The following is a 20,277-nucleotide window of genomic DNA, read 5'->3' as shown; positions in this document are numbered from 1 at the left end:
GGGGGGGGGGGGGGGGGGGGGGGGGGGGGGGGGGGGGGGGGGGGGGGGGGGGGGGGGGGGGGGGGGGGGGGGGGGGGGGGGGGGGGGGGGTGTTTCTTCAATTCTATGCTGCGCTGTTGCATGCATGCAGGCTGGCATCTGCAAGTAGAGACAATTAAGTGAGGCATGCGGCATTTCTACAAGCTTACAACCGCTTGCTTCCTCCATGCTAATCGACACTCTTCTATCTGCATGCGTACCGTTTCTCTCATATGCATCACTTTATAAATTTGAAGTAAAAAACAACACTATTTTTACAGTGTTTAATTTCATGGGAATATATAGTTTGTACGTACCGTTTGACCCAGGACGGATTGGGAGCTGAGCTATATATAGTGATATACTATTGGAAACGGATGTATTTTGATTTTGGGCCGAGGCTACTGAAAGCTCGATCAAGTCTAGCACCATGTGGCTAGAGGATTGTTGGACGGAGGTTTAAAGGACCAAGTCCAAAGTCCTCATATGAGAGTCAAGTCACGGGGTTGCAATTAAGGTTGGCTAAGAGAATTGTAGGGCTAAGGCTGATAAAAGTCAAGTCTAGCACTAGATAAATAGGGATTGAAGGGCGGAAGCTTGAAGAGTCAAGTCCAGTACTCTGTCGAAAATGTGACGGTATAAAAAAATAAAGTTATGTACTACATACCAGCTATTGCTTTTAATGTAATGATAAATTCTTGATCTTAACAATTGACACAATTAAAAAAAATAAAATTGGACAATATATGTTAGGTCACATAAAGGGGTTTTATACTTCAAAATACATACCCCACAAATTTCAGTCATGCTAAAAACTAAACGAGATTAATTCAAGGTGCAGTGTATGTCATACACTATCCTTAAGAACTTATTCATCATTCCTTAAAACCAATTGCATCAATTGTAGTGTGCAAAATATTCTACCCAATACAAGGTAATTATATATAGAAGTCCTGATTCATTTCCACCCCACCTAGAAGCATGCTTTGAAGGATCATCGATTGTAATGTACAAAATATTTTTTACTCATAAGATATTTATAAGAAAGTAGAGTTCGCAGTGACAAATTTTCAAGCTTTCTAAGCTCATATGCCCAATCGTATTCATATTGTATTTGTTTCACCATTTTCCTTTGTTTCTATTATTAAATTAACCTGATATTATTGTCTATAGGCCTTCACATATGTCTCTCTTTCTCTCTCTCTGCATATTGTAATGTTTGATCGATCCTAACTTATTGGGATCAATGAAGAAGGCAAAAATTATGAACTACTCTTACAATAAGTTAAAGTCCCTGATTGATATGTTTATGGTGAGAATAATTAAATTAGAGTTCATCTACATCTTGCCCTAAGCATAAAGTATTAATACAAGTAACCAAATCAATGGATGGTAGTACATAAGAGAGAATCCGAGGCTTAGATTCCATTTGCTGCTAAAGAAACAGTGCATGTGTGTTTATGCTTGTTTCGTTAGTGATTTAAGTGGAAAAGCTAATTTTGTTTAAGTAAATATTAATAATAGAAGATCATTCTTTAGTTGCAGTGGAGCCAACTAATTTATGATCAACTAATGAATATAAAGAATTTTATTGTCATGTTAGAAAATAAACATTATGAGACAAATTCATGCGGAGAAGATTGATGAATAGGGTACTAAGGCTCAATCGATCGGCTTTGTAGTGGTCGATTGGTATGGTCCTCATTCTTAGGAACTAGTCGGACCACGGGCCCTCAGCTATGGCACAATGTGGATGACCTTCGGAGGCCAAAGGGCAGTATAAATAAGGCGGAGTTCGCAACCAACAGACTCTATGCGTGCATGAGGGAGTCCATTATTTAATAGGAATTTATTACTAATATGATTTTGCTTATCTATTCACAATGTAAAAAAGATTCCCTATGACTGAAAACTTTAGAAATTAATTTCACTCTTAGACACCTACTCTTCTTCTATAAAGACACGCACATTCCCAGGGTGTAAAATAGACCCTGAATTGTCCTTACTCATATACTTTGTTTCATTGTTCTCGTTATTTCAACACTGTTCTATAGTTTGAGCACTAGTGTTGGCTTGTCGTCAATTACTTAAAAATCATAAAACCAACAAAGATATTATTATTATTATTATTATAAATGCAATTAAGCAAGCATTATAGTAGGACCAAAAGCTTGTTAACGTATGAGAAGGCAACAAAAGAGTGGTTCACGCCAACTAATTAAATAATATAATGAATGCTACTTCAATAGTGGACTAAGGTGCAGCATTAAAGACTATTATTCAATTCCCACTTACTATGTTGTTCAGATCACTTGTTTGTCGTTCCCTAATCGCTATGTTTTGTTTAGTCTTAGCTTCTTCATTCGCTTCCAATTGTCGGATCCATCGATGTACGCTTAGTTGAAGCTGTATGTTGACTGTTGAGTGAGTTGCATGTGACAATTTATATATATAATGCCACACATTCCAACCTAGCTATAGCTATCCTAGCATCTTGGATTAATATACTTCATCCAACTATGGCTTCATCATATGTTTCTCTGTTGTGCTCAACAGTTTTGATTGATTATATTCAAGTTTGAATATTATTGTTAATTGTTATTAACAATCTCTTTCTCAGAAAATAATAGGTGTATAGTGGATGATGGTCTAATTCCAACCAGGCAAGGTGAATATACAAATTATAGTTGACTAATTGAATTGGTGCAAAGCCTTAATGTTATACCTTCAAGAATGCTATTATAAGTAGGTGTAATTGTGGATTAATTACACTAGAATGTCAAGGTGGGTTAAGACTTACGAACTAGAACTAGTTTTAACTTGCTTTGCAGTGGAGTGAGAGTTGAAAAGTTTTTACCCATGAAGAAGTAGGTTATTAGTGATTTTCTTTAAAAAGAAAAAAGAAAAAAATGTGGCGTCTCTTTGTTATATTCCTATATTTCTAAAATATCCATACTTGTTAGACCATATTATGCATTATTATTCACTGTATTTGTATATAATATAAATATAAATTAATTCATTCTGTATTAAAAATTAGTACAAGCTAAGATTATAAATGAAATATCATTAGCCATCAAAATCTATATAATTCTATATATATCTAAAAACATAATAAGTCTCAATCCAAGTTATACCCCCGGTTTATGTCCGTTTTTTCCGTTAATTTTTGTTGTACCTTATGCTATAAAAGTTGTACTACATAATTTTTTGGACAGAAATATCCCTACCGTTATAACTTCTGTTATCTTTCCACATTATAATTACCATGCACATGCATACACAATATGTTTTCTTACATTCTTCAATGGTAAGTTTGAATTCATTTATATTTTAATTAAATATTAACATAGTTATATTTAATAATTTATTTCTATAATTCTTACTTCAATAAATTATAACAAATTTTATTCATTTTCAAATACAAAAATATTGTAATACAACGTTGAGTACCCTTAAAATTACAGTGGAATATATTCATCACAATGAATTTGAATTCTTGTATTAATTTCAAATACATACACAACAAAAATTTTACTCGAATATCTATGAAATTTTGCCAACTAAAAAAATGCATTATATCTATTTCAAAATTATTTACTAATTGAGTTTAAATATTAGGCATAAGTCTTCGCGCAAAGCGCGTAGAAAATACTAGTATATATATATATATATATATATATAGAATAGAGTTCAGGTGTGGTCGCGCCTTCCCGTGCGGTTGGTGCGGTTTACATCACTCAATGTTAAGAAATGCACCACACAAATATGCACTATTAGGTACACATCACCAAAAAACACACCACTAGGTATGAAAAAATACACCACACAGTGTTCAGAAATGCACAATTAGAAACAAGAGAGTTATGAGGTGTTTTTATGCATTTTCATTGTGGTGCGTTTCTTAACATTGAGTGGTGCATTTATTAACATTGAGTGTTGTAAACCGCACCGACCGCACGAGAAGGCGCAACCACATTTGAATAGAAATATATATATATATATGTATGTATGTATGTATTCTATTCCTAATTTTCCTATAATAAAATATACGGAGTAATATGTTATATACAATACAATTATAAAGCAAACCTTTGAGGCTTGCCCATCCGCATGGAGCTAGCTAGTTAGGACTAAAGAAATTTGGCCTACGAAGGCCCGCCAAAATTCTTGCATGTTGTGGGATGGGCTAGCCTTCAGTTACACCCTTAGAGTACACTAATATAGTTAATGCCCAATCATTAATTTAACAGGTGACCGAATGGAGCACTTAATCATTAATGTTCGCAAATTTTACTGTGGACCGCGGTCCACAATGCATGATTGTCCATGCATCAAAACGATATCGTTTTGATTAATGAAAAAAAAAAGGAAAAAACGGTTGCACCGTTAGTTCTGTGTGTATAACATATTCAATTTCATTTTATATACAATACAGTTCTTTTTTAACACAATTACAGTTTCTTTCCGATATAAGTATAGTTTTATTCGATATTATACACTCAAATATGTGAAACTGTTATTCAGTTTCATTTTATATACACTGCAGTTTCCTTTCAACACAACTACAGTATCATTTTGATATAACTACAATTTTATTTGATAATTTAAAAATAAATGTAAGACAGTATTATTTGAGATGAACTATAGTTTTATTTACAGAGTTCCGTTAAGACTTGAAGGCAGTCGTTTCTTTATTTAAAGAAACTAGACCATGATCTACGATATAACAACTGATTAATGTCACTTTTGATAACCAATTTGAGCCTTACAGATTAGTCCATAATAGTATGGTTATCCAGTATCCACTAATTAAAGCGTAGTCCATAATATTATGGATTTTGTTTTTAAGGCCCAACTTCTTTGGTTTGGGCTTATGCACATAATCTCACCTTTTGGACTAAAAAAGTGCATTATGGCTGAAACTTTGAGCTAATATATATATACTCTGTTGTGAATTTGGGTGTATCCTCATATAAATCTTGTATAATTGTACGCAATAATCATACAGAGAGAAAGAGGAGAAGAAGATCATAATGAACTCCATAACTCATAATCACTTTCTCATTCGATCAAGACGAATACCAATACAACATGGGTAAACAAAATACAATCATGTTTCTCATATATACAACCAACTAATTTGTTGGGATAAATATGTCTAACTCAAACGTATGGGCCCAATTAAGTATTTATTTGAAAGGCCCAAACTTGAAGCCTGTTATTCTGGTCAGGCTTGAGACAAAGTTAATTCTATTACGATACTATGGATCAATATCTATCTTGCATTATGAATCTTAATTAAAAAATTATCTATTTTCCATTTTCCAAATTCTTCAGATTTCTAGTTAGTGAAAGGGTCCTTAGTGTCTATAGTTGATATATTCTATACTTGCAATTAAAAGTTTATGTGTCTATAAAGAAATTGAAGATACATAATATGTTAATTACATACTATTATACGTTTACAGTTAACAAATAAGTGCATGTAGTTACCATGTTACGTGTCTATAGTTAATATGATAGACACATAATCTAAAAGTTATTTTGAATTAATATCCACAAGATAAGATACATCTTAGTCCATGGTATAATTTGCCTAGCATGAAAACTATTGTCACCATCTGTGAGATTACTGAGATATAATACGTCATCGAGGCTAATACTTGTATAGATAGTAACTCAAGACATTGTTTTAGGGATCTACTTTTATTATTTTCGAACCGTTGCACGGTCCGAATTGTACCACCAATTGAGAAGAGCCAATGAAAGACAAAGATCATAATTGAATCTTATAAACTTATAATAAAATATGATAAAATAAATATAAAAATGGTTGCATTAACAAGAATCAGATTCTACTCCATGCTGGTTGCAGTCTTGCAGAGTATGTGACAAGGAAATTCAAATTTCAAAAAAGAAAATGTGGGTGGAGGTTATAGACGGTTGGTCCACCACAACGGTTAGAATGTTACATTTATTCAGCTCCTAATTTTATTTTTAGTTCTTGCATACCGTAACAAGTTAATGTTGGATACTTGGATTTATTTCAACCACTTGCTTTATTTACTCTTATTTTAGTTACTAATTTTACATGTGTATTACGCTACTGATTTAATGTTTAATGTTTGTATTTAAATAATTAATTCAAAGTATATTAATTATAAATTATATAGGAGAAATTTGCCGATGATCTTGTGGTCTAGTGGCATCCGATTGTACTCCTCATGTCGAGTCAGTAACACTCAAAAAAAATATAGGAGAAAAGAAAACTAAGAACCAATCAAGCCGCCCAGATCTAACGAATCAGAGACACTATTTTTTTTTTAAAAAAAATGCAGTGATATTTTTGTAAATAATTGAATTTTGAAGTGCAAGTAGCATTTTCATATAGTGCACCTAAGTGCAAGTAAAATTTATTAAAAGTGCAACAAATAATGTACACTATTGAAATGTATTAAGAGCATTAATATTAAGTGCATCTAATGTCAGAATTAGTTGCACCAAACGTTATCATTAAGTGCACCAATGCGAAAGATATTATCACTATGTGTATCAATGCTAAAAGGTAAATTACTTGTACTATTAAGTGAAAATGGTTGCACTTTTAATTGATTTTACTTACGCTTTTTACTTGCAGACTTGCACTAGTTACTTGCACTTTTAACATATGTTATTTGCACTAAGGGGCTGTTTGGTTGAATTTTTTTGAATACTATTGACCCTGTTACATGTAGTATCTGTATATATACCTTCTCAACCTACTGAAGCCCAACAAAGTCAACATTGCCCCCACTGAGGCTCGAACCCATGACCCCCATTGAATTGTAATTCACTGAATTTGACAACTACGGTGTTTGGTTGGAGGGAATTGCAATTCCCTCCAAATGGTGAATTACAATTCATGGGGTACCAGTGGAGAGGAGGGGCATTTATATTGGTGTAAAGACCATTTTTTTCCCTCCTTTTTTTTTTACTACTACTACTGCTGCTGTTGCTTCCCTCCTCCCAACTAAACACCCTATAAAGTTTGAGTTATTTATGAAAATGCCATCGCGTCTTTTTTTTTTTAAATGATCTGTTAAATCTGAACACGTAGACGGTTGCAACTGATTTTCAGTTCTTTCATAGACATACGTTTTCACCTAAGCGCACCCCTAATATATATGCATGTATGTGATAGAACTAAATTCTTCTATTGCTTTGTGTGTATAACAATAAATGTACAGTATAGAAATAGATGCAAGAATTTAGCCTCCAAGTAGCCTTTTATTCATTATTCTTCAATAAAGGAGAGAGAATAGAGAGCATTCTTGCTTCTTAGCCTTTTAGAGAGAAGTAGAGAGAGGGCCCCAAACTGTTTGACCTTGACCCGTCTAGAAAACGAGAGCGTGGATATATCGGAGGTAGAGTCGGGGAATATTCCATATCAGTATGTATATGTAAATTTAGTGTTGTAAGAACAATTTTGTCTAAGAAAAAATAATAATATAATATTTGTAAAGTAATGTACAGTTGTACAATTATAGAAATACAGACAAAAAATATTAATACCATAATGACATAAATCATTCTTAATAATGCAAAAGTATAATATTGAGTCTTGTTTTAAATAATTAAAAAAAATTAAATAAACGATAAAAAAGGGGGAAAAAAATATTTAACCTAGATTTGTTTTTTTTTTTTAAATGCAAGAAAATGATTTTCACGATTCCTTATTTGTAATCTTGGATGTTCAACTATGAATGCTATGTATATAGTTTGGCTAATTAATTGACCAAAGTTTATGTTAAATTTTATATTATATTTTTTTAATACACTCTAACATATATTAATAGAACCATTGTATATGTTCAAATGCCAACTTTGATTGGGATGGGGTTCGAACCTAAGACCTTCCTTATGGGAATTAAGTTAAGAATATAAATAGTTAACCGAATATTTCGTTACTAAAGTTTACACTGACGATATGCGATGATATTTTGAAAAAGTAAATGATATAATAGAGGGTAATGTAGAAAAAATAATTTAAAAAAATACAAAAATCAAAATAATATGAGACATTCATTTCATCAAACAATTGGACCAACATTTTTTAGTTCCTGTTATTGGCTTAACTTTATTGGCTCTTATTATATTATACTAGTTTTATACGCGCATTGCACGTATGGGTTAATGCCCAATGTTTATATTTAAATAAATATTTGAAAGTATATCAATGCAATATTATATAGGAGAAGTTTATACCTGGGTAATTGAATGTCGAATTTTTTTATTTAAATATCTAACTCAAAGTATATGAATCCAAGATAATATAGAAAATTCATTATAATTATTACTAAAATAAATGTTTGCAACCTTGTAAAATCGATAGTCTAAATATTTGGTCTAAAAATGATAGTCTAAATAAATACTACTTTTCATTTGAATTTTTTATTCTTAATTCTCTTTTGAGTAACATTGTTATTGTCTTCATCTTTACTATTTGTTCTATTCCTTTTTGTTGGTAGTGTGTTATTTGCAATTCGGTTATTGTTGGTAGCATAGATGACAACGTCATGCAATGAGATTATGATATAGGAGATATGGACTTTCCTTTAGGTGTTCTGCTTGGGGTTCATTTGGTTCAACTATTATTGTTGAATGAGTTACTGTGGATAAAGAAATCCCTAGTTTAAGAAAGAAGATTAAATATATTAATAAAAATTTGAAAATTTAAAATATTATATATTCCAAAGATATTAAAAGGTAGTTTCTCGCTTCAATTTGATGGGTATTGGGTTATTTGAGTACTTTCATTGTCAACAAATCCCCCAAGTAGTTAATATGATTGGTTTCAAACTATTCTTTTTTATTTTTTTCATGGTATTAAAGAAATACATATGTATCATTTTTTGGTATAATTACTAATTTATTTAATTAAATAAGAGTAAAATAGAGCGATTCCGCTTCAATTTGTTGGGTTATTTGAGTACTCTCTTTGTCAACCAATTCCCAAGTAGTTAATATAATTAGTTTCAAATTATTTTAAAAAAAAATTTCATAGTACTAATAAAATACTTGGTAAATAAATATATAGCATTATTTTGTACTATAACTTTGATATTTAATTACAAGATATTGTAAAAATAAGATAATGGACAATGTAATTAATATCAATTGATAAATTTGAATGTAAAGAATCTTTGAATGAGAGAAAATAAAGAAAATATAACTAATGAAATTATTTCTCTTATTTAATTTAATTTTTTGATAATGAATAATTTTTTCAAATAAAGGTATTGTAGACACATAATTCTAAATTAAAGAAATACATATGTATCATTTTTTGTTGTAGCTACTAATTTATTTAATTTAATAAGAGTAAATAGAGTGAGAAACTTAATTATGTCAAATTTGATTGAGATGAGGTTCGAACCAAAGATCTTTCTTATAGAAATTAATGGGTAAGTTAAAACTTAACGGAATATTAACGGAGAAGAGAATATTTAACGGAAAACTTAACGGATAATCATAAAAGTAAGGTTAAATTAGGTAATCTCTATTAATAATATTAATCTGAATTATCTTAGCCATCTATTTGATTAAATAATTCATCTGAACCATCCATTTGATTACCGCCATTTTTTCTACCCATTTTAGGCCTAACTCTCTTTGGCTCTTATTAGTATAGTAGATATACTAGTTTTACACGTGCATTGCGCAAATGGGCTAATGCCCAATGTTTATATTTAAATAAATATTTGAAAGTATATCAATGCAAGATTATATAAGAGAAGTTTATACATAGGTAATTGAATGTCGAATTTATTATTTAAATATGTAACTCAAAGTTTAAGAATCCAATATAATATATGAAATTCATTATAATTTCCACTAAAATAAATGTTTTTGCAACTTTGTAAAATCGATAGTCTAAATACTTTGTCTAAAAATGATAGTCTAAATAAATACGGTTTCAATTTTTCTAAGTATTCTTAATTCTCTTTTGAGTAACAGTGTGAATACTTGGTATTAATCGCGTAACTTCAAATTATTATTTTTTTAAAAAAATTTTTCATGGTATTAATAAAATACTTGGTAAATAAATATATATTTTTCATGGTATTAATAAAATACTTGGTAAATAAATATATAGCATTCATGGTATTAATAAAATACTTGGTAAATAAATATATAGCATTATTTTGTATTATAACTTTGATATTTAATTACAAGATATTGTAAAAATAAGATAATCGACAATGCAATGAATATCAATTGATAAATTTGAATGTAAAGAATCTTTGCATAGGAGAAAATAAAGACAATATAACTAATGAAATTATTTCTCTTAGTTAATTTAATTTTTTAATAATGAATAATTTTTTCAAATAAAGGTATTGTAAACACATAATTCTAAATTAAAGAAATACATATGTATCATTTTTTGTTGTAGCTACTAATTTATTTAATTTAATAAGAGTAAAATAGAGTGAAGAACTTAATTATGCCAAATTTGATTGGGATGAGGTTCGAACCTAAGACCTTTCTTATAGAAATTAATAGGTAAGTTAAAAGTTAATGAAATATTAACGGAGAAGAGAATATTTAACGGAAAACTTAACGGATAATCATATAATTAATGATAAATTAGGAAATCTCAAGGAAAAATATAAATCTAAACAATCTAAACCTTCCATTTGATTAAATAATTTGACCGCCATTTTTTCTACCCATTTTAGACATAACTCTCTTTGGCTCTTATTAGTATGTATGTATATATATATATATATATATATATATATATATATATTAGTAAACTAACATTTATATGTGTAATGCACAAAGATTTTGATCCAATATTAAAATCTATTAAAATTGTTAATAAAAATAAAAAAAATGTTAATTACCTTTAATTTTACGTCATGATGTGACAAAATCTTAGTCATTAGTTCTTCTTTTTTAATTTTAATTCTATTAAAGTTTAGGATTATTGTGAATGGTAAAATTAGGGGTGTGTAGCATAATTCATAAAAATAATTTTAAAATATTATTTTGGAAGTTATACATATGAAAATTTTATATTTTGAAAAAAAAAAAAAAGAAGAAGAAGAAGAAGATACAAGTTGATAAATATCATAAATTAATTATTATCATATTATTTTTGTTTATTATTGAAGAAAGAAAGTAATTCAAATATGTAACTACGTAAGCCAATAATTTTGGGATAAAATTAATATAATGACTAATAAATATGGTATGGTTAATTAGATTAATATTTAATTTAATTAATTTTACTTTTTTTCAAAATTTTTTTTTAATTTCCTTAATAAAATGTTACTTAATTGGTTTTAACAGGAGATTAACGAAGTTATATATAATGGAATGAATGTAACTTTGTCAAGTTAAAGTATAATATATAACATTAAAAAAGTACTAAAAAAATATAACATTAAAAAAAAAAGACAAAAAGACAAAAAAAGACACACAAAAAAAAAGACAAAAATTAATGATATAACTTGAATTTATACATATAATATTTTTAGATATTTTCTAACATATATTAGTTAATAATTAATTAGTTGTGACCATAGTTCAGTTCTAATTTCGAAGGTTCACAATTACTGAATATATGAAATTAGAATTGGAACCTATTAGAAAGGTTCGACTCTAGTGATATATGTGCATCGATTTAGATTCAAATCGCAAGTGCAACCCTTTTTTCATTTTTTAAATTCCAACTTTCATTATTTTCGATTTTCAAAATTGTGAATTTGAAGTTGCAAATGCAATGTGTGCGTATGTATTTGTATTAGAAAACTTAAATAAACTAAATTTTTTTAAAAATGATTCATAATTGGAATTAGTTCAAAAAAAAATCATGAATCTAAATTGGAACCTTTAGATTCGGTATAGGGTTCCGATTATGATCTTTAAACGAAACTATCGTACTCGTGACCTGACTCTAATATCTTTTGTTAAGATTAAGTGCTTATCATTACGCCAAAAATTATAGCTAACAGTGATGACAAAATTTTATTTCCTTATACTATCACATTTCTCGAGAGGTAAGGTGTTGGACTTGCTCTTCGGATCTCTACCTAATAATCCTCTAGCCACCTAATGCTCAATAGTTATTGTGTGGACCACGGTCTAAAAACGACGTTGTTTTGTGCAATTTTTGTTTTTTCATGCGATCCGTTGCAATATACATTTTTATAACTCATAATGTACATTATTCTAACACATAATGTTTATCTTACCCATAAGTTTCGTTATTCTAACACATAATGTATATTATTCTAATAATACATAATGTACATTCTTACCCAAAAAATTTATTATTGTAACACATAATGTACATTATTCTAACACATAATGCATATTATTCTAACACATGATGCATATTATTCTAACTCATAAGGTACATCATTCTAACTCATAAAATTCAATAACGTCATTTTGAACCGTGATCCACATAACTGTGTGGACCGTAATTTACCCCTAATGCTAGATTTGGCCTTTCACTAACCTTCGCCCAACACTAACATAATGCATTTCAGTCTTTGCAGTTGAAAGTAACAGGGTGTTTGGTTGGAGGGAATTTAAATTTCATTCTCACTTAATTCCCACCTAATTCCGAAGGCAACTAAATTCCTTCGTTTGGTTGGAGGGAATTGCAATTCCGCGGAATTGCAATTCCCTCATTTTCATGGAATTAGAATCCCATGGATTATAGGAATAAAAATAGATACTCCTGAGACAAAATTACCCTTCTCTTTTTTAACCTAAAATTGATATCTAACCTTTACTTTTAATTTTTTTTTTTCGAAATATCATTCTCTTTTAGTTAATACCGTGTATTATCATGTTTTCTCATAACTCTTAAATATTTAAATTTGATGTGTGTATATAACGTATTTATCTAAATTTTGAAAAGCAAAATTTGCTGTTTGTGCGCCGATCTGTTAATAATAATAATAATAATAATAATAATAATAACAACAACAACAACAACAATGGGCATTTTAGACTTTATACTACTTATTTCCTTTCAATTCCCATGTATACCAAACATTGGAATTGAAATTCCTAGTAATTTTATTCCATCCAACCAAACACTGGAATTTAAACTCCCACTTTATTCCCACTTTATTCTTTTCCCATGGAATTGCAATTCCTTTCCCACCTAATTCCTTCCCTCCAACCAAACGACCTGTAAAATTGGAGTAATGAAATCATTTTTCATCCCACATTTTCTTTCCACCTAACCACACACTTAAACTAAATGTCAACAACGTGGGGCTCAATAATTTATCTTAATTAATCACCATAGTAGGACTTTAAAATGCACCAAATTCATTTGGACACGTCACTAGGAAATAAAACTGCAATATTTTATAGAATAAAGTATACCATTAAATAAATGCTAATATTATCATATATAAAATTAGAGGTGACCGCAATTTAAATTTGATTCAAGCTAGACTTTTCTGAAGGGTTAAAAGAAAACATGACTCAGACCACCAATTCTAAGGGTCTCGAGTCCGACTCAGACAATTTTCAAACCCGGTCTCGAATCAAGGGAGGACTAAAACGTCCCGAAAGAGTTGGTCAAGTATAATTCGTTTCATTGGTCACATCTATCTGGAAATATGTCAAATCGTTAAGTATAGTGTGAATGTTTGGATACAACAAATTATTGGGTAGGATTTGGTGGCGTTTGTGAAATGGGTATCTTAGTGGCATAAGATAATAACAAAGAAAGAAATAGTAAAGCAGGGCATTGGCAGCTCTTTATCCCTGCCTTTTTCTTTGTAAAGTGGGTGGCTTTTGTTCTGCTTTACCCTTTTCCCATCCCATCCCATACTATACTTCCCAAACCGAATATGTAAGAAACTTGCTTCTCACTCATACTTTCATTTTCTTTTCTTCTTTTCCTTGCTTTTTAATATCATTGTAATCATAATTACATAGTTTAACGCCTAAATATTTATATATAATAAATGTGTAAATGCCGTTGTTGCGAATCTTGCGATGTCACCTAATTTAGAACGAGGTGTTAAAATTTTCGTAGAACCCCGCCTTTGGTGTGTTTCTCACTCTAGAGAAATCTTGTAGAGCAAGGAGTAATCTAGATTTTGTTGAGGTCGACCCTCCTACTTATTCAAAAAAAAAAATGTAAGGTAAAAATTCAAACTTGAAACCTATGCACTAATCTAAAATTAGAGTATCTGTAATTGTGTAGTTTTTAGCACAAATTTTTAGGTGCCTACTAGGAGAGAGAACATGTGAGAGAGAAGGAAAAGAAGAAGAAGAAAAAAAATCAGCAGCATAAATAACGCTCCCAGTGGGCGTGCGCCCACTGGCGCTCCTGGTGGGCCTCATGCGAACGAATGAGCTGCTTTGTTTTCTGGTGGGGCTCATTATGCCTGCAAAAATCAAGGTGCATGCAGGAGAACTTTGAACACTCTCTTTCCTCTCTCTCATTCACATTAGTCTTGAAACTTGCAAAAATCATCTAAAATCTCCTTATTGGGGATGCTATTATGTTGCAAAGCCAATGCCACCCAACTATAAGGTAGAAAATATAGAACATCTATTCTGATTCTCTGACCAATTCTAGTAATGTTTTATTTTACTTTGAAGTATTTGGAAACCCTAAAACCATTCAATGGATTTCTGGACTTTTGCCATGTGGGAGAAGGGGGGAAATAATTGTCAAAGTGTCATGGTTTCGTAGTTCTTACCTTACCAAAAGTGAGATGTACAACTGTATAAGGTATAGACTCAAAGTACACTCTGGTGCAATCATTAAATGATTCTAGTACAATTTTTTTTCAATTGGAATATGAATAACTTTTATACACAAAATATTATTTATATAAAATATTATATCTATTAAATAACTTAACTTACCACGCATATATTATTAAGAATATAAATATTAGTTTTGCCCCAAAAGTGATAGTCAAATGGGTAGAGCATGATTTTTATGTCAGAATGTCATAATTCTTGCCAACACTTATTCGTCGCAGATGTTATATCGTAGACTATGGCGCTTTGTGGACCATCATCCAAAAACGGCACCGTTTGTTTAAGTAAAGAAACGGTTGTTGCCACCAAATCTTAACGGAGCTCTGTAAATGAAACTACAGTTGTGTTGAAAGGAAACTGCAGTGTATATAAAATAAATTGAATAACAGTTTCACATATTTGAATGTATATTGTCCAATGAAACTGTAATTATATCGAAATGATATTGTAGTTGTGTTGAAAGGAAATTATAGTGTATTATAAAAGAAATTGTAGTTGTGTTGAAAGGAAACTGCAGTGTATATAAAATGAAACTGAATAACAGTTTCACATATTTGAGTGTATAATGTTGAATGAAACTGTAGTTATATCGAAAAGAAAATTGTAGTTGTGTTGAAAGAAAACTACAGTGTATATAAAATGAAACTGAGTATGTTTTGCGGAATGGTGCGGAACAGGTGCCGTTTTTACCGTTTCTTTTCATTAATCAAAACGACGTCCACGATCTATAGTAAAATTTGTGTATTCGTCGAACTCGTTGTACTTACAAAAATGACACTCTTTGAATTTCTCGACCTCATTATAACATAATTTTTCTTCATGCATTTTCCATTAAAACCATTTAAGGCAATTGAGAGCATATATATGAAAATTTTTAAGATGTTGATTAATACAATAATCTTTTGTACGCAATATCACTCTAAAGTTAATACGGAGTAGTAAATACTTTGAGTTTCTACTAAGTCCTATAGGATTTTGCCCCCTAGTACCCAATACAAGCTTAAAGCCTCTTTCAAAGCTTTTAGCTTGTACTCACTTGTTAGCAAAAGAAAATTGGGATAGGATTCTATAGGAGCTCCCCTTTTGAAATCGGACGTGAATGTTTCCTTTCATCTGGCTCAAGTAGGTACACCAAATTAAAAGAAATAAAATAAAGACAATGAGTTCTCATTTTCACATTCTAGAAAACTCAAAAATCAAAATAAAATATAAAAAAAAAAAAAAAAAAAGTCTACTCCTTACTCAAGTTCCTAGTGAAGATTAAGCAATATTTCATTGATCCCGCCTTTGTTATTTCATTTAGATTTCAATTAGTATTTTTAGATTTTCTTAATTCTTTGAATTAAATTACTTCAATTAGAATTATGACATAAATGAAATGTAAAATTCTAGAGTAGTTTACTTCCCCTCAAATGATCAATCTGCTACATCTTAATAAAGGAGTACCTTTGAATTCCTAAGGGATTTACTTGTCTATAGATTGTTCCATTCAATCTTTTAGGTCACAGTTTTACCTCCATGGTTAGATGGTTGGGTGGGTGTTAAAAGTGATCACTGGTCTCAATCACTCATCAAAACTCATCAATAGTGGAGGGTTCTAGTAAAAGAAAAAGAAAAAACACAATCAATTTTATAATTATTAGAAACTCTAAAATTTACCTATCTATAAATCTCATTCTAACATTTTCACCCTTATTTTTTTAGTAACCTTCAACTATTGATTTATTCAAATAGACACTCATTTCGTCATTTTCAATTTTCACCCTTATTTTTTTATCAACCTTTAAGTATTGATTTATTCAAATAGGTAGAACATATTAGTCTTTACTTTTTACCAAAAGCTTGTTCTCAATAAACCCTTTAACTAATAAGAGAGAGGTGCATTCAACTCATTCCAAACGCAACATATATATATGGTCAAATATTTGAATCACAATTCTCCAACTGTCAGGAAATTGACAATTTCAACCTAAGAAAGTAAAAAATTGGAAAGATAATATATAGAGATAGGACCACCAAAAATTACTAGTAAAAAGAAAGCATATCTAAATACATAAGCATTGAAAGGAACAAGTAACCACATATATTTATAATGTAATATAACTAACTTGAAAATGATGTACAAACCACCACAGCTAACCAATGAAATATGGAGCAATCATCAATAATAGGCTGTCTACTATGATAGTTCATGTGTAGTGGAGTACTTGGAAGCAATTAAAAGCATGTAAGTTCCCCTTCCAACAAGGTACATTATGGGCAAATTGAAGTTGAATCAAGAGAGAAATGACAAGAATCCATAGCTGAGAGTTGAGACCTGTTTTTTTGTTACAAACCTGTTTACAGGGGTATTTCCCTTGGGATCTAAAGTCAGACATCAAAAGCTAAGAACAAGACAACCAAAAGCAAAATAAGAAGAAGAAGAAGAAAACTTACAACCCGACACAAAAAACACCCATATATAATTAAGACTGTCTTTACTTAAATACATCACACACATGGCCTAATTAGTCACGGGACTTTTGATTAGGGGGTGGAGATTTCAGCGTAGCGTTTCTATGCTCTTGCTCAGCTCCTCCAACTTCTTCATCCTCAACTTCTCGCTCTCGCTCACCAGCTGCAAGTGTTGTCAAGTGCGGAACAATTGGACAGTGTGGTAAGTACGTTGTACGATTGAAAGTATGAGAGGTAAAGACGAGTAGTGAAATTGTGAAAAGCAATGAAAACCTACGTTACTGACCTCCGTCAACCTTGTGATTAGCTGTACTTTCTCCTTGTGCTTCTCATTGAAGGCCTCGAGAGCTTCTTTGTACTCTCTCTCCTGTTATCAACAATGCAGAATTATAGTCCAATACGGTTCTTAAAATGCTTAAACAAGCAAAATATTCCCCTCTGTAAGCTCTTTACGATGAGTAAAACCACAACTTTAGCAAAAACATAAAGGCCACCGTGCAGGTGAATACAAAAGGATAACAAGGGCATCATGATTTCAGAAAACATGAGTGGTCCATTAATACAGCCAAACCATCCATTGCTTTCCTCCATTAAAGATTTATTTACATAGGTTGTACTAATTAGGTTATTTCATGGACTTAGCCACGCTCCCCACCCCACCCAATTTCACCCTTCCGCCATTGTGTGTGTGTGTGTGTGGGGTGGGGGGTTAAGCCGTTAAGGGACATGTAGATTACCAAATAATGAATGGATATGAAATGGAAGATATGTGAACACAAATTCAAGAAAATACTGTTGAGATGTTTCACCTTCTTCTGGCAAGTCTGTCCCAATGGTTTTAACTCCTTGTTAACCGTATCAATCTTCTTGCGAACCAGAGAAACTTCCTTCTTCATTGGATCTGCTAGCGCTTCTAGTTCCTAACAATATTGAGTACCCATAATTGAGTTCAAAGGTACAATGATGGATGAGCTGGAGATAACAGAGAAGAGACAAATCTTGACACCAGTGACCGTTGCATTTTGAAAATTTCAAGAACATTTTGGAATCTTTACATTGTTTACAATACCCACCACTCAAATTTTCTTGGAATTATAGAACTTATCTCTATTCTAGAAAAGGAATAGGCAAAACCAGTTTCCTTTCCTCCATCTAATTAAGAATCAGTAGATTCTGGTACTGGTTCAAAGTATGAAACCTCAAATTAAGGTGGCTAATTTGTGAGCTGAGGATAGATGATTTGACAAATAAGACTCAAATCCAACACCCTTTGTGAAATTGTGAGTGGGTTTTGCCCCCCACCCCACCACAAAGGGGTGGGTGGGGTATACAAAGACATATACTTTCAAATTAACCTATTTTACTGTTCATAAGCTTGAGCAGAAATTCAAGATCTAGACGATATACGGCCGCAATTACATGGCTACCAAAATTAATTTCACTCTTTAGGTATCCTATTACATGACAGTGGAAAAAAATTTCATCTTTTACCACCAAAATTTGGAAGAAAAAATTGGTAAAAAATATTTCAAAAAATAAAATAAAATAAAATAAAAGTTGAAGCATCTGAATTTCTTTAAAGTACACAAGAAGTTCAAGGAGACTGTGAGGATAAATTTAGATTCCTGGATAAGGGAAATAAAATATTTTTGAAAAAAAGGACAGTAATACTGCTAAATAAAGACAAATTCGGGTAAAAAAATCAAAAAAATTTTGACAGGAAAATGAGAAATGAGAAAAGGGGCATGAAAATACCTCGCGAATGGTAGCCAAACGCCTGGTTTCTTCTTCAATACGGCCAAGCTGAGCCTGGACTTTCTCCCTGACCTCGAGCTTCTTCTTCTCAATCTCCTCTTCTTTAGCCTTGAAGGTGGAGAGGGCAGACCTAGACATCTCCTCGTCTTCCTTAGTCATGGTGCCATTGAAGCTCAAGCTCCCGGAAATTTGGCCGGACTGCATCAGTGTCTGAAGCTGAGTCTGAGACTCTCCTCCTTGTCTCTGGTTCTGCATCGTCTCTCTCTCTCCTCCTGCTACTTCTTCTTCTACCACTTCCGCCGTAGCTTCTTCTGCTTCTGCTGCTTCTTCTTCTTGTTGTTTGCACTGAAAACACTGAAGAAAAAGCGAAACCCTTCTTTTCCCCTCAATTTTTTCTGGTTTTTATTTTGCGGCTTCTTTGGTTTTATGTTGTGTTTCTCTCTCTATCTCTATCTGTATCTAGGGAGAGTATTTCTCTCTCTAAATGAGTCTATGCTTATGCTTTTGCTTTTGCTTTGGGTTTGGTGGTGTGGGGAGTGGGGAGAGGGGCTCTCTCGGTTTTGTACTGTTAGCAGGTGCTTATGAACAAGGCAGCTGCCTGCCTGGCCTCCCTTCACGCCTGTTCCCCTTTCTTACAATCCACACTAACTATATTTTTCCCATTTTCTTATTCAAATTTTCTCATATCAACAACTGGAAATACTAAATACTTTTAACTTTTAATTTTTTACTAATCTTTCCATGGTAAAACATAATTAGTTTCGATGTATAATTTTTTCTTCCAAAACTTCACCCCTAGACCAACTGAGCTGTCCAAGCACGTTAAGTTAGACCAAACTATTTTCAATGGTAGATTGCGCGATGTAATTGTCTATTTGTCTCAAAGAACAAATTTTTGTATTAAATTACTTTATTTTAAAAAATTACTTATAAGTGTCATAGAACTCCAAATCCAACAACTCTAACAACTTGAAGCAGTAAATAAATGGAAAATTAATACAAAAAAAAAATCTTATAAAGATGTGTCATATTAAAGAACTTTTTGTTATGCCTTGTTTTGAATAAGAATCAAATTCTACAAATATCACAAATGCACAATTTAAATTAATTTCACAGTGATAGGGATACCTTATATTGTACATTAAAGAATTATTTTAGATTGTCAAAATTTTAAAATTCACTTATAATTTCCAACACAATTCCAATAAACCTTTTAAATTATTTTATGTCAAACTATTCATACATATATAA

General features: G+C 31.2%; 1 protein-coding gene across 2 annotated transcripts; it reads right to left on the bottom strand.

The window, feature by feature from the left end:
- Positions 1-17,049: 17,049 nt before the first annotated feature.
- On the bottom strand, positions 17,050-19,577 carry LOC116030158 (probable DNA double-strand break repair Rad50 ATPase). Of its 2 annotated transcripts, none has more exons than XM_031272321.1 (4): positions 19,027-19,577; positions 18,081-18,191; positions 17,549-17,638; positions 17,050-17,434 (listed from the first exon to the last, which is right to left on the bottom strand). In XM_031272321.1, exons 1-4 carry the CDS (start codon positions 19,279-19,281, stop codon positions 17,360-17,362), a joined length of 531 nt encoding a protein of 176 aa, XP_031128181.1. In that variant the 5' UTR covers positions 19,282-19,577; the 3' UTR covers positions 17,050-17,359. The 2 variants fall into 2 exon arrangements, with proteins under 2 accessions (XP_031128181.1, XP_031128183.1); XM_031272323.1 differs by having other exon boundaries at positions 17,558-17,638; positions 19,027-19,572.
- Positions 19,578-20,277: the final 700 nt, after the last annotated feature.

Source organism: Ipomoea triloba, chromosome 9 (assembly GCF_003576645.1).
Source record: "Ipomoea triloba cultivar NCNSP0323 chromosome 9, ASM357664v1".
Classification (NCBI taxonomy): Eukaryota; Viridiplantae; Streptophyta; class Magnoliopsida; order Solanales; family Convolvulaceae; genus Ipomoea; species Ipomoea triloba.
This window is presented reverse-complemented; position numbering and strand designations above follow the sequence as displayed.

Bases quoted from the DNA above. Each gene is read 5' to 3' on its own strand.
- LOC116030158 (XM_031272321.1), bottom strand. From the start codon at position 19,281: ATGCAGAACCAGAGACAAGGAGGAGAGTCTCAGACTCAGCTTCAGACA. The intron at 18,192-19,026 runs GTATTTTCATGC...CAATATTGTTAG, and splicing joins GTTTGGCTACCATTCGCGAG to GAACTAGAAGCGCTAGCAGA. The intron at 17,435-17,548 runs GTAGGTTTTCAT...CAACACTTGCAG, and splicing joins GGTTGACGGAGGTCAGTAAC to CTGGTGAGCGAGAGCGAGAA.